This window comes from Dermacentor andersoni, chromosome 7 (genome assembly GCF_023375885.2).
Source record: "Dermacentor andersoni chromosome 7, qqDerAnde1_hic_scaffold, whole genome shotgun sequence".
Classification (NCBI taxonomy): Eukaryota; Metazoa; Arthropoda; class Arachnida; order Ixodida; family Ixodidae; genus Dermacentor; species Dermacentor andersoni.
The window spans coordinates 155,810,373-155,826,006 of NC_092820.1; the positions used below are offsets into that span (position 1 = coordinate 155,810,373).

Below are 15,634 nucleotides of genomic sequence, written 5' to 3' on the forward strand. Positions count from 1 at the left end.
GCTGTGACTTGAAAATGACCAAACAGCTCAATATGCATTACTGAAATAACCCTTTTGAAAAGTGGTCAGGATGTTAGCTGGTTAGCATGAGAAAGTTGGTTTGTAGTATCTGCTTGTTTCGTCCGGAATCGGTGACAAAGAAACTACTCGTTGTCTGCGGCGATAATGAATCTGTAATAGGAACACTGACGCCGTCTATTGCGACCCTTGTGGAAAACTGAAAAAGCAGAAAAAGATGGCACCACAGTACATTTGCAAACAAACCCGATGCTTTTCATCCGGCGACACCAAAAACGAGGCAAAACTAAAGCTACTGTGCATGTTCAAGGAGTAACAGTAACCGTAGTAGAAATAGGCAAGCAGTGCCTTCTAATATACCCTAAAATGATATACATAGCAAAGTTGAACATGCGCGTGAAATTTTGTAGCAGACAAGAAAATGGTTTAGCTATAAAAAAATTGTATTAAGCCCTTTTAATTAAGCAAAACTGGGTATACTAATTTGCACATTTGCAGTAAAGAAGAAAGCTGCAAACTCAGTTAAGTAGATTTTATAAATTAGTTTTCCCTTGCGTAAGCTTGCTACAATCTTTGCGAAATTATCGCAGAAGTGAAGCTCGCAAGTTACTCATCTAGTAAAGATTAATGTGTATAAAATATTTTGTCTGCTAAAGATGTCTTATATAAGGGCAGTTTACAGAAGTCTGACGTCGTGCGTACTCTTCCAAGTTTGCAAACAGGATGCTTGAGTTTTTAAGAATTGTAAGACTTCAAAAAAGAATTTTTATAGGCGATGGCGCGAGTTAAGAATACGCTTCCTACGATCTGTAGATTTTACTGGATTTTTAAATGCAACGGAACTCTTTAATTTCGACGCAGGATGCCTAGAGAAAAATTTTTTTTCCTTTCTGATATATTAATATTTGATCTCCTGGGTTAAAGCTTCCTCTTACTCTATAAGCGGGTTTACGCTGTTAAGGGTGCTTTACGGTCTATATCTCACACCTGCCCTCACTTCTGTAACAGAGTAAGGGTGTGAGTTATAAACTGATTTGTACCCTTAAGGGCTTAATTGGCCTATACTGTAAGGTTGATGAACAGGCTTGTCGCGTAGTAGGCTACCTTGATTTCTTAGGCGTCTTTATAGGTCGGCAAAAGACTCGTTCCTGCTATGGTGAGACAACTACTTTCTGGCTTTCACTGAGCGACGCATCACCATGCCCTCAATATTGCGGTTGGAGATCGCCAAATACCCTTGCCTGCATACGCAAAGCAGCTAGCGTGCAGCAATGTTTCATACGTGCAGCCTCCAATACCTTGTAAGTGTTCTAGAGGAGAGCAGCAAACAAATGGCAGGCGGTCCTCGTCCAGCACAAGGTATCGGAAATTAGGCCCTCGAATGAGGCATGGCAACTGCCGTACTCCAGAGCAGGCACGAAACCCGCGGTGATGTTTTTTGGCGAAATGCGAATCCCGACACACGTAATGAAGATCCCGTACCAAGAAATTTCACCTGAGGGCTGTTCAATCGTAACTTCAAGTACAACCCAATCTTGATAGTAGACGTATTCACCAAAACAACAAAGAGCCTGCGAAAATTGTGGATTTGAATGCACAAAAAGCGCCGTGCACTAGAACTGCTCGTTAAAACAGGTGCCACTCATGCATTAGCAAACACGTCCAGCCAATGGCAAGCACCTCTTATGAAGAAAAAGTTGCGCCATCTCATCCCCAGTGCCGAAATCCCAAAAGTTGTTTTCACAGTCGTAAGAGCTATTTTCCAATTACCAGTCTCTTTGGTTAATATGTCCGAATCGACATACTGTTGCCTTTGTAAACAGTCAGTTCTAGCGAAGGTAAAATGTCAATATGGGCCCAGTTCCTAAAAATAAACGCATTGTGGTTAACATACCAGTTAGTTCATCAACATTTGCTTCGTCGTATCCCTACACTCTTGCACGCATGCACATTCTAACGCCCGTGTTCGTTCTCCTTCCAGCCATTGGATTTCCAGCCTCCAACAAGACACGTCGAGGATGTGAGTGGCGCCCTACCCTCTTAAGTACAGCATCGTCTTAGCGAGCTGAAGTTGGGCAACCATAATTTTCAAAGGCGAAACTCTTTTTTTATTCCTATCCCAAAACCACGGGCTGCTAAGAAGTATCTACAACCGGGAGACTGGCCTAACGAATACCTACTATAGAAGAATCCTGTCTATTCTAGAAATAATTGCTCGATAAGCGTGATACAGCTACGGCTGCTTTGGCTTGGTTTCTTCGGCTAAAGTTATCACCTATATCCGTGAGGGTATGGGTAATAAAATGAATGAGGATATTTTAGTTTTCCATATGCTTGATTATAATTTGGCGTAGTTACTGTGTTAAAATATCTACACTTTATTTTGCGACTGCAGCACGTGATCCCTACTGCTACTACTGCACCGTAGAAAAAAGATTTTAGAAACTGAAAGACAACAAAACTATCGTATTTTCTTTTGTGAAAGCATGCTTAAACCTGCGAGATTTATTACTTGTCCCCTATTGTATATATACATATTCTGTTCATCTCAACATCGAGAATAATTGAAATATAAATTAGTCACTGCTTTGTCTGTCTGCGACGTGACAGCAGAAAAAAAAAAGGTACGATTGTAAGGCTTGGGAAATTTACGCGTCTGCCCCGTTGCAGCTTTCAGTGTGTCACTTAAAAGTCGATATTTCTTAAGTGGTACTTCAATGCATTTATGGAACTATTTCACTTACTGCATGCTCACCAAGGAGCGCCATATTCAGCGGAAAATACGTAGGCTTTCAGGAATATTGAATGTTCTTCAGAAAATAGCTTTTGCCTGTGCGGTACGACGAGCGGTAATTGATCTAGCGCGAATTAAAAAGTAATAATTACTCTGTTCGATCAATATTACTGGCATGAAAAATTTTAAAAAAAGTTAAACTAGTCTGCCACAAAAATTTCAGCGCTTCTGTGTGTCTTCTTTGCCTACGGTCTGCGCAATAGTTGCGTTGCTTCTTTTCCATCATGTACAACAATGAAGCCTGATATATGGCAGATCACTATTCGATTTCGGCCATTACGTACCGGCCATCACTGTTCCAATACTGCACAACGAATGCGCATACACCATCAGTTAAAATGATTGATTGAAGTTCCCACTCCTAATACGCAGCCCGAAGCACATGCACTGAGACACCCTGACTATAATGCAACGTGGTAAACACGTCAGGCTGTAAGCATGCTACAAAAATATATATTTTTTTTTCGTCGCAGTGCTGAGCCACGCGTCCGAGCGAATATTGTTCTGCGACGCCAAGCAATGTGAATACGAAGGTGAGGGGAAACGAGTTTTGTATCTTCGGAAATAGGCCTTCGGCTGTTACGAAACGTTTCAGTGCGTCATCAAAGCACGAACATCAAAATGGAGTGTGCACATTTTCATACGCTACGTGCGAGTTTATTTTGGGTGGCCAAGCTGCACTGCATTTAGGGCCCTAACTGGCTTTGGCGTGTGCTCTTCGACCTCATAAAAAGAATGTTGGCGTATCGCTCTTCGCAATAAAATATAAAATGCTTATAGAGCTTTGTAGACATAATTATGCTACTTTGGTTTTATCAAGTGACTACCTGCAGCAGTCACTACCAAGGTATTTATGGCATTTCTTTTTCTTTTCACTTCGCTGTCCATGCACGCCACAATGTTTGCTTTTAGTAAAGTGGTTAGCCCACCTACTATATACATACACACTGTGGAATTAGAAGAAATCTACAGTATTTCATATACCGTATACATGGATATTTGCGTGCGTTCAATGCTATATAGCTGCCTAATTAAATTATCTTGTTAGTGCTGTTCAACCACGTTACCACTACCGGCTTCGGGGGGTCCTTAATGGGGCTGCCCAAATTTGGGGTGAATGTGCAGCGCGCTTCCTGAACACGAGCGTGGACTGGTCGCTGAACCCTTGCGACGATTTCTACAAGTACGCCTGCTCACGTTGGAAGGGACGCCACCACGTGCCGAACTACAGTGACGAGCGGTCCCTGTTCACCGTACTTAGGCGGGCGCTCGACATGGATGTGCTCAGTGAGTACACATGTCCATCTAAGGACGCGTTGGGCTATAGGATGCTTATCGCTTTTTAGACCGCGCATTCAAAGAGCTTTGTTCAAGAGAACAGTTATTCATTGGCCGATCGCCGTTCGGCAGTATGTTCCAAGGAGACTTTGCCAAGGGTACTACAGCAGGGGAAGGGCATAAACGAAAAATGAGCGCCAAAGTTGCGCAGGTTTAACTTATCAATTTAATATGCTTAAAAAAACATTTGTTGTCAGTCATTCCAGGGAACGTAGGATTACCGAAGCATTTCGACCAATTAAAGAAAGTTTGTTCGTATGACAAGCCTTGCAGATTCGTCCCGAATTTCTTAAATGGCTGCCAGACCGGTCTAAAGTTATCTTAATAGAGAGCCAGAAGCCGATCTCCGCCTATGTCTTAAATATCAAACACCCTATCATTGTCGTTTGCGGGGTGGGCGCCGTTCAACGGTGAATTTTTCGGCGTCATTATTTTGTCTCGGCTTCTGCGAAGATGGTAGGGTGAGGGAAACTCATGATCCGATGCAATACGCTGCTGCCTTCGTCCATGGCAAGCAATTCGCTAGACACCGGGTAGAAAGGTATGAATGGCCGAGTAGTCAAGGTAAATATAAAAACAAGTGAAGGGAGGTTATATTCTCTAAATCATTGTTTATTACGCACCCGTCAATGCTATGTGCGAGCCTTTCAAAAGGTTAAATGACGCTTTGTGTTACAGACAGAATTTACTTATTTGCCATTAAGCAATACTACCGGATATATCTTACAGGAAGCAAATCGCGCCGCCACTTCACCCCTCACTTTTCTGCAGGCATACTGAACGCGACACTGCTACCGGAAGAGCTACAGACGCCCAAACAGAAGGCTGCTGCTCTTCTTGCAGGCTGCATTGATAGGCGTAAGTACGGGGATAACGTAAAACCCTTATAGCCAACTCTGTACGCTATAGCTTGGCTATACAAACGTTGCCTGCTTAGTTTCTCGATCTGTTAGCACTAGTATCACCAGATGTTCATTTTCGCGGTCATCAGGCCGGTAGTTACTGTCTATCTCTTTGAAATCTCACATACCCATGCCTGATGCTACCACCCTCCTGTAGACCTAGTGCAAGCCTAGAGAAAATGCATTAGTGACAGTGGCTTCTGTCATAGACGAAAAGAAAAGGGTCATAAAGAATCCTCCGTAAGTACTAAACCAAATCAGCCTGAGTAAAACAGAATAAACGCATGCCTGTGCTTTATGATCGTTCACTCACTCAATTTAGCTTAATATGTTGTGCTCAGTAATAACAATAAATAAAAACGTTCCGACTCAACCGCAACGGACCTGAGTGACACTGGCCCCGTGTGGCCATATGTGTGTATATATAGCCACATTATAAAGTCGAAAGAGGGAAAGCCATTGGTGTAGCCCTACTGTTAGATCAACATCGATTTAGCGTGCAACAAGTGTTATCCTGAGGTTCTCATGTCAGCTACCAACAATTGCATGTTCTTTTCACCCATTTGTATTTCCATTTTTCGTTATCAGAAACGCGAAGTCTATGACAAATTCAAGGTTCCATAGTAATGACTGTACATTTCCATTTCTAAGTTCTGTTAATTCAGTTAAGCCCTCTTATGGTTCTATTAATGTTTAACTCGGAACAATAACTGCTGCCTCAAAGAACTGACAGTGTGTAGGATGCAAACCTTCATGTCGTGAGGAGCTGCTTTTAAAAACAGGCCAGCTCAACCGCCTAGGCGTGGCTCCATTTGCCCGACTGCTGGATCGGCACGGTCTTTCCGGATGGCCGCACTCGAACCCGAAGCCACCCGAACCGGCGCTGCTTGTGGGTGAACTGACTCGACGGCTACGGCTGCAGACCTTCTTCTCGACCACCGTCTCCGTGCATCCTAAAGACGTATCCAGACGCATGATCCACGTGAGTGTGTGCAAGGGTCAGCCCGTCAACACGAAAGGGCGAAGGTTAGCTAGTTGAAGAACCTGTGTCCCCAGTATTCACAAACGCGTCTCCACTCAAAACCTCTTCCTCGGTTTCTCATAGTCGGAAACAGCACCGGCCTCCTCGGATGCGTTAGAAGACACTGCAAATGCAGAAGTGCTCTTCTGCGATTTGTGCGATGAGCAGTTGCTGAAGAAACCCCCATCTCCCCAGCCGTAGCGCACGCGGGCAGACGTCGAGTGTGCCCTCTTTGCAGCATTATAGCTCGGGAACTGCCTAAACGCGAAGATACTGAAACAGCTTAATGAATAGTTGGCTATGTACTCCAGTTTCCAGAGTTTAGGGGGCTTTCGAGCGGTGAAGTGTTAGAAACACAGAGTTGATTTCCTGAGCGAAGGCAATTTTAAGGGTTGATGTTTACAGGACCTTGTATGCTAGAAGATTTTGTAAGAGCAGATGACAACCAAATGTGATGTCGAACATGATATTAGCAAGAACGTCAGGGAGGTAGCGAACAATGCTCACGAAAAAATACCTTTTGCAGATTAGGCTACTGTTCACTAGGCAGAGCCTGTCTGAAACTATTGAAGCCCTCTACAAGAGTAACTACATCTATAGTTATGAACCGCGTAGGCCTGATGTTGCAAAGACTTAGACGTAAACGCTGTTTAGGATTGCAGTATCATAATGATGGAAATTGTACACAACGAGAAGCTACACAAAAGCAACCATGCGCAGTACGTCCTTCAAACATATTAAAAATGTTTTTTTTTTAACACAGTACGCATGTGTTAGAGGTCTGGCTACATAGGTATTACGCAACGAGACACCATTTCTAGAATCGAAATATTCCCGCTCTCAGGGTATCATACTCAGTCTTGAAGCTCATAGTTTGAATCTTTGTATTTTTACTGAATTTAATTACACGGATGGTTCGTAATCACGATTGTTGTTATCACGCTTGGTGCAGGCTTGGGCAGACAATTTAGAGGGTCTTCAATACCTGCCAACAGTACTTGAGTTGTACCAGCTTTATACATAACAATTGCCTGTCTTCACAAAGCATCGTCTCACTTCAAGAAAAAATTACATAAAAAACATTTTACGCTAGACCCATTCACAAGAGCGTACGCCGGGGCAATCGTGATATTTATCGTACGATACGGGAAGTGGCTGGCCACAAAATGAACGCCAGTCATCAATTACAGGTCTTGTGAGTGTGACTTCAGACCTGCCACTGGAACAAAAGTCAGAAAAATAATATGCAGAATATTAACAAATGATCCGCTAAAAATTCATGCGTGAATTAGTCAAACGCTACTAAATGTACTCTAAAAAAACATTTGTGCCTCTGCTTTTTGAAACATTGTATCTATGTCGCTTATTTTTACGCATACTTCTCAGTTGGACGAACCGCACACGCTGTTGTCAAAGGCGATGCTCCTGGAAATGAACGTGCTGGAGAAATACCGCGTGCTAGTTACCAACATGATGCACGTCTTCCGGGACAGCGACGAAAACATACCGAACAACGTGATGCAAATGGAGATACAACTCGTCATGGTGAGTGACTGGTGTTCTTCAATACTACTTGAGGAAAAAGAAGATGTCTCGACTGTAGATGTAGATGAAGTTGAGAGGTCGAACTAATGGGTGACATGCGCGTGCTTAATGCTGCCCGCTGTGTACGCAGTGGTGCTTGAACCGCCTAAATTTGTACAGCACCAAGAAAAAGACCTCCTTAACTCTTTCTACTAGGGTTACGTTAACATTAAAATGTTCGAGCGTATTTCACGTTATCATCTGCCAAAAGTTTAGGGCGGTAATACTATTCAATACAGGCTTTTCACACTTAATTAAATATTGGGTAACTAAGTGTAAACGCTCACTCCAATTCATGATTCATTTGGGACGGGAACATCGAGTAACCGCTAAGTAACAAGTTTTGAATTCTGTTGTTTGTAATATCAGAAAGCTCTGAATTCTTGGTACGATGGCTGCATCGCTTTGACTGATGGAGCCTAATTGGCGGTCACGCTACGTCATATTAGTGCAGACATCAACTATAACGACGTGGTCAGCGGCGATATTTTGTTGTTGTTCTTACAGGCAACGGATCTCGCGTGGAAACGGAAGCGGAAGCACGCCGTCAAGGTCAATCTTGGCAGTTTGCCAAAGTCTCACAAGGTAGGCGGCTAAGAAGGGTCAAAATTCGACCCTGTGGGTGCGACGTGCGTAAGACATAAGCTCCATCTATCCCTGATTTACGCACTTCCCTTGCAGTAATCTGCTAAATAACGCAGTCTCTCATTTTTTTCTTACTTAACATGAAGACTCACTTAACATGAAGACATGAAGTCTAAGCCGGCTACTTTAACTGAGAGAAATGTCCCAGCTTTCTTGTTCTCATTTGGCAATAAACGAAGTGCAGCTTAACTTGAGCTTTTGCCTCGCGATTGTATTCCTTGCTAACCTCCAGGTTCGCAGATATGTGTGCGCGTGATCCAAAGCCAAAGACTTCTAAAACTGCTTGCAAAGAAGCAAAATGTACTAAATTTGTATCAACGGTTCAGCCTTTTAGTTAAAGCCGTAAACGCAGACCCCTATAATTATAACCTAATAGTGTTACTATGTGCGACGACCATAATGATGCTGCTTAATTAGGTTAGGTTTCCGCTTTCGTCACTTTCTTTGACATGGTGTGACGTCAAATAGTTAATCTTTTCCAGGTCATGTATTAACTATTTAAACATCTGACAGTGTATAAGGCATCACGTTCCGAAAAATAAAGCGTTAGTCGCGGGTGCGAGCCCCATTGAACTTCTGTTAGTCGTTTTTACACCACCTCATCTTCCTTGCCGAACCCTCCCCGATGGTCAACCTGGTTCGAGCGCCAATCAGACGCTCTCGAAGGTCGCGAAACCCCATCCCCGTAGCAGTCTATATACCTTTACGTAGTTAACCAGGCAACCGCAGCACTAGTGTTTTGGAACACCAAATTGGCTAAAATTATATGCTTTGCGCTGTGTTGGATTACGTTTGATGGTAACGTTACATGGCACACGCAACATGCACGTCTGTTCTCGTGCAGTCGACCACAGAAATGTTCGCAGCGCTATGGCGGTCTAGCGTTGCGTACGAACCCCTGGGACAGTGTTGTAAATTTGTAAATGCAGTTTCGATATGACTCGATGCAGCACGTAAGAAAATCGTTGCTGGGCAGAAGGAACAGCGCGCGGCAGCTACTAGGCGTTTGAGAATGCTACAAAAGGGTGGTTGCTTGGTCTGGTTGGCGGTACATTTGAACAAGGAAAAATCTTTTTTATTGAGTAAATCGTAGGAAGGAAGGAAGGAAGGAAGGAAGGAAGGAACGAAGAAAGAAAGAAAGAAAGAAAGAAAGAAAGAAAGAAAGAACGAAAGAAAGAAAGAAAGAAAGAAAGAAAGAAAGAAAGAAAGAAAGAAAGAAAGGAGGCGACAGGACCGGGCGCTCACTAACAGTGTCCGTGTTAATGGCACACTGTTGGTGGCTCGTGCTCGAACAGACGGAAAGTTGTCATTTCTTAGACATTCATTTCCTTTTCTTCGTTAAAACGTGAACATTGTCACAAATACAGTTGACCGAGATGGAAGCTTGATCTAGTTGGTGCAATATTAAGAATGGTACAGCTGACAAACAACTTTATTTCCTTACGCGTGTCTACCTATCAATTCACATGTAAACAGAAAAACAAGACGAACACAGGCGACTATACAAGCATAAATATTGCAGAATGTTGTTCAGACTGGAACGGGAATTTGGGTGTACGCCTGACGTGAACAATGAGTTACCTAACGTCATGCTTGCTGCTGGGCGCTATTTCTATGTTTTGAAGAAGGGGGTCACATTTACAACGTCGGCAGTGTATTCCTATATGGTATTTCACTGCATTGCGCACATAAAGGTGCTACATGTTGGCCATCATATTTTATCCACGCTACTCCGCGGGTTTCAGTCTTAGTTTCGCGCATGTCTTCCAAGCTGCTTTACCATTCCCTAATCGCAAATATTACTTTTACTTCATAATATAATACGATATCTCAAATAAAAAATAAGCTGTTTTTCAACTGCTTTCATTGGCTTCAATAACTGTTCGCTGTGTACCGTCATTGATTGTGATGGACAACAATGACTGCCTTGTTATATAGGGTTCACTCTGACGCGGCCACATGAAAATTTAATTTCCTTAGGGCCCGGTTCTTAGCAGCTGATTGTGATTACCTTTGGCATCGCTGCGAGAAAACTGCAATATATTACACATCAAGGCCGACAGGTGGAGTAAGTCCACTATGTTAAAGATAGGCCCGCCTATCGAAACGCATGCCAGCATTTCTGAAGCCACCTTATCCCTGTTTGTAACTTTTAAGTCGCAAGATATCGCACGTGTCGCGTGTTCACGCATGGCAAACCCGCGCTGCTGTGCTGCTTGCAGTGGAACTGGGCGCTTTTTCTGAAGACCATCGCCGGAGACTTATTGGACGTGAGCAACGACACGCAGGTGGTCTCCGGGAGCCCAGAGTTCTTCGCGCGTCTGGCCAGCATACTGAACAACGCCTCCAGGTATGTGCATGCTGTATAGTGTGCACCAGCTAACACTATCGAAGCTGTTCAACGAAAAAGAATATCTAAAAAACAAGAAGGCGTACGATGCAAATTTGAAAGCTACGGTGTTCGGTCTACAGACGTCTGACGACCAAACACCGTAGATCTTAAAAGCGTATCGTGCACTGTGTGTTTCTAATCTATTTTGTCTCATTGAACAGTGCGGCTAACGTTAGCTGGGACACCTTTTATATAAACAGAGAGACAAAAAATCGCCTTGGAAGGAAAGCTAAAGGCAAGATACTGCCGCGCAAAACAGATATGCAATATCGATCCGTATTTATGAAACATTGCGTGCTCCCGATATACTTGCATGGACAGGCGGTCGCCTATCGTCACAGTAAAGATTTAGTTGGAAAGATTCCCGAATTAGGCTCGTGGTATCGTTAGGCACTAGCGGCTTGGAAGGTAAAAGCAAAGAGAAAAAGTAGGGTTCTAGAAAAGTGAACCTGTTGTTATAGATTTTTCAGAGACATCATAAAAAAGAACTGGCATATTCTTTCTGGGCTTATTGTTAAAGGTTTGTAAAAACATGAAAAGTTGGTCAGAAAGCTTTTACTTTCCAATTAATCTGGCATTCATTTATAAAGTGCACTCCACGTCTGAACAATGTAACTAAATAAGATGCTATATATGTAGTTTAACCTCCATTGACACACTATTGGGATGAGGTACGCAATATAATCAAGTGCTTTCGACTAAGGAGTTTTTTTGTTTTCGGCCCACTTAAACCTAACTACACAAGCAATGTTGCACGCCGTTGTCATTGAAATGCGGCCGCCGCTATACTAGGAATCAAACCCCTGACCTATTGCTCAGTAGCCAACAACGCAATAGCCATGGAGAGACAGCGGCGGGTAAATAAATGTTTGAGCTACACTACCTGAAAGAAAGAACAAACAAACTTCAGATATTGTCAAAGTGTTTTCGGCGTACAAACACAAATTACAAACACAAATACAACAGCTAATTACTTTAGAGAGAGAGAGAGGGGGGGGGTGACATGCTCCGGATTTGTAGCCGAACTTATTCCGGCGTCGCACCATAGGCTCCTCTTTTACCCCACGGCTGGTTTCTTGTGGTTATACACTCTATAATAACTGCCTTGTTTATGCGCTCTGTTATAACGATTCCCCGTGTTTAGGTAGCCCTCCTTGAATAATTACATGTTTAGGCGGCTCTCCTATAATAATTACATGCTTTAGGCGGCCTTCCCATAACAATTACGTGCTTAGCGGCCCTCGAGGAGCACTGTCTGAAGGCAGCCTTAAGCATAGCTGAAAATTGTTCAAAAATTGGTTAAAGCCCGAATATACGCACAAAGCTAAAGATTTTTTTTCCGCCTAGTTCACGTAGAGATCTTCACATTTAACGCAACGCCTACAGCGTAAAAGCATGATTTCTATGGCGCTTTAGGATAACAAATGTGTTTCATTGTCATTCGCAAATTCGTTCTCAGAACTATAGTAAACCATGAAGCACCCCACTACATTACTTGATGAAGTGTTCAAATGCAGCCAATTTTAAATTAGTAGTTTAATTTAGTACCCGTGCACTCGCAAAGCTAGCTTCATTGCTGTGGGCCTGTACTAAATACTGCATCCTATAACTCCTGTGTTGATGTTACCACGAAACCGCAGCATTTGCAAATGTATCATATATTAGTGGAAGTATAGCGTCTATGGCTTGAGTCGACCTTCTAGCTTTGTTCCCGCGTAGTCAACGCTGGGCAAACAATTCCTCGATCACCAAGTTAGAACCAATTCTCCCAATATTTCTAGCTGCGCTTTTTCGTTTACTGCTTTGATTTTGTTTGCTAGTCGGTTCATTTGCTTTACTACTCAGTTATATGCAAAGTGCGCCCGGTACGCTACGTCATAATACTCTTAAAGGGCTAAATATAGTTCAACGTAGCGTGAACGCGCGCACGCTACGTGACGCTGACGAGAACAACAGCATCTATAGTTCGACTGGTGGTTCGACGTACTGGTGCCGCCAACGTAACCGGACGCGGCCAACTCACGCCGACGCTCCGATACCGTCGGACCATAAACGCACCTTTATAAGAAAGAGCTTACAAAGGAACGCCGAAAGCGACGCTCCGCTTAAGCTTTTTCTTCGTGCCTCCTCAACGAACCTCTGGCGGCCGCAGGAAGGCCATCACGGACTATACAGCCTGGCGCCTCCTCGTGCACGTGGCGCCTTTCCTACCGGATGCCTTCCGACCCCTGGTGGCCCTGTCCAGGAACGCCGATGAAGAAGGGCGGAGCACCAGCGCGTTCGCGGCGCCCCCTAGGTGGCGCGCCTGCTACGAGCGCGTGGCCGACCTGATGCAGTACGCCGTGGCTGCCGCCTACGCGCAGCGGTTCCTCGTCGGCAAGGCGAGCGCGCTGCGCAAAGACGTACGTGTTCACGGTGCCCTCACGATAGAACACATTCTTGATGAAGGTGTCGGCTGAGGTTAAAATGTCGGTCCATGGATTTGAGCTATATTTTTATGTGTAACCATAGGGGTATACTCAGTTAAGTTCAATTGCTACATCATACTTCTGCAATACTAAATTACACTTCTGGAATTACAAGAAAGTAAAAGCCTTACCTTTAGACTCACGGGGTTTGCTAATTAAGTCTTTCGGACATAAATTATGGTCTACTGTCGGTAAATGTATCAGTTATATTTCTAACCTCTGCATACTCCACAGAAGAAATTCAGTGTGATAGGATGATACTTTATCTAGTCGTGTGTCACCACAATTTAAAATTGGATTAGATGTAGAATCAAAATTTTATATGAATAATAGAAATCACCAGCACAAAGCCTATCCATAAGTACATTATTATTACAAACGTTATGAGTAGCAAGGAAGTTCTACTATACAAAGAAGGCGTAAGTAACAAACCTGGTAAAATCAAGTCGCGTATACAAATTTTTACACCGAAAATGAAGGCGTTAAGCCAGCAAGATGCTAACGATATAAGGCGCATGCACTATGTCAAGCACTGCCTGCACAGCCTCGCGCTCCTTTACATAACCAGTGTGGTCGTTCCTGTATAATTGAACAAACGTACGCTAACTAGAAGTTCTATGTATGCTATTCAGTTACTTATAACCTGGAGTAATCACTTACACTGATACATGTACCAATAAATCCACGATATTCAGTGTGATGGAAACCTCAAACCGCGCAACGTTGTCCTATATACAGGACAGACGATGCGATTCAATCATGGAGCCAGAATTTACCTGCGTAGTTCCACATACGGTTGACACAATGTATCAAAGCTTCAGCTGCGTACGTTCAAATACAGAGCTCTCACCATAAGGCTCTGCTAGGTTACTGAAGCCCTACCAATATTCGCGCACTCTGAATGTCATTCGCAGAAGTGACCCTTATGTAGTTACCACAAAAAACAGTACAAACTCACAACTAGATCGGTAAGTGCGTAGGCATCCCGTTGGGCCCTTCTTTGCGCCGGTTTCTGTTTACACTTATGCGTGGTCTCTTGCCTTCACGCCTTCGCAGGTGAAGAAGAAGTACGCACTATTCAGCGAGCGCATCCTCGACGTGGTGCGAAAGTCGCGATGGATCCATCCCAAGTCCAGCCAAGTCATACAGCAGAGGGTGAGCAGCCGCGCACGTGTGGGCGTTTTCGGTGCCGTAACTTCCGCTCCTTCGCCAATAGCTGCTCAGGAAACACGGGCGGATTCTAATTAGTCCCTCAAACTCGGACGTGTCGTCCTTCTTATACGCGTATAATGCTTATATTACAATCGAAATTCTTTAAGTCCGCGTGTCATCGTGAAAATTAATTGGTGGCGTTATTCAACCTTGTTCGTGGAAAGGAAATCACGCAGGAAGACTGGGTGATGTCACAGTCTGCAGTGTGGGAAGACAGGACACTGATGGTGGCCTTGGGGGCCAGGAAGAAGAGTTTAGGTTTTTTTTCGCTGTTCTACGCATATTGGCTATGTTATCACTGAACGCACAAGCACGACAGGAGGGAAAAAGATTTTAGTTAGCGATCACGCATTGTGTAGATATGTGTATCCACACCGCAAACTCGGGTCTAATCGTAGCTGATGTAGTCATTGGAAGGCTATTTCTTAACTGTTCATATGCTGTTCTCATTCGAATTTCCGGCCAAACTCACAAAGCTGTTCGTTCAAAAGTGCTCTTTGCAATTGGCCTATTCGCTTCGCTAATAATCTCCAGCATCGGAACTGGCTTAATTGTTTACTTGCAAGCCACTTAAGCGTAAGAGGTTAATATGGATACGGTTCCTTTTTCCCAATCTACAAGCGTGGATGCTTTTCAGTGCTTGAACTGGCGCAAAAGAGTTTATCAAAAAAATGCATTCAAAAGTAGTTGTTCGTTCTCAAAAAAAAGTTTTCGCTATGTCTTGCTCAAGTTTGTGGATTAATCACTCTACACTAACATTGTCGTGTTGTCGGTTTAAGTTGGACGCAAATACCTCTTAATGATACATCTTAATACAGAACTATCCCCCTAAATGTCTGCGCGATTGCGGGCGATTCTACCAATATTCGTGCACACTGAAAGTAGGCATGCCCTTGTTGATGCACATTGAGATGCTGTTCAGGTCAGTTTTTTTTTTTTCTTCTTTTTTTTGCCTTTCAACGCTTGTTTACTATCATGCCTCTTCAACGGCGAGTGACCCTAAAATTTCTATCCTACTTGTAGTGTACAACGATAAAATTAACGAATCCGTGCAAACCATTACTAAGGATACATAAAATAGAGTGAGAGCTGGGAGGTATCCTTTAAACACTTGCTAGAGTTCCGCTATTTAATCTCTACCTGATCATAGATTCATCGCAAAAATTACCAGACTGCTGAATTTGATGTGAAGGCTGCTAGAAAATTTAGGGAAGTCTCCTCACTATCTGGACCTCACTATATGGACCAAGCACTGCACAG

General features: G+C 43.5%; 1 protein-coding gene across 1 annotated transcript in view; it reads left to right on the forward strand.

Moving 5' to 3' along the window:
* LOC126533503 (neprilysin-1-like) overlaps window positions 1–15,634 on the forward strand; it is a 30,186-nt gene that overhangs the window by 1,822 nt on the left and 12,730 nt on the right. The window contains exons 3-12 of the mRNA XM_050180675.3: window positions 2,000–2,038; window positions 3,286–3,345; window positions 3,938–4,099; window positions 4,922–5,008; window positions 5,835–6,034; window positions 7,460–7,618; window positions 8,165–8,242; window positions 10,525–10,652; window positions 12,847–13,096; window positions 14,219–14,317. Of these exons, the coding sequence (XP_050036632.2) occupies window positions 2,000–2,038; window positions 3,286–3,345; window positions 3,938–4,099; window positions 4,922–5,008; window positions 5,835–6,034; window positions 7,460–7,618; window positions 8,165–8,242; window positions 10,525–10,652; window positions 12,847–13,096; window positions 14,219–14,317 (1,262 nt within the window). The remainder of the gene's footprint in view (window positions 1–1,999; window positions 2,039–3,285; window positions 3,346–3,937; window positions 4,100–4,921; window positions 5,009–5,834; window positions 6,035–7,459; window positions 7,619–8,164; window positions 8,243–10,524; window positions 10,653–12,846; window positions 13,097–14,218; window positions 14,318–15,634) is intronic.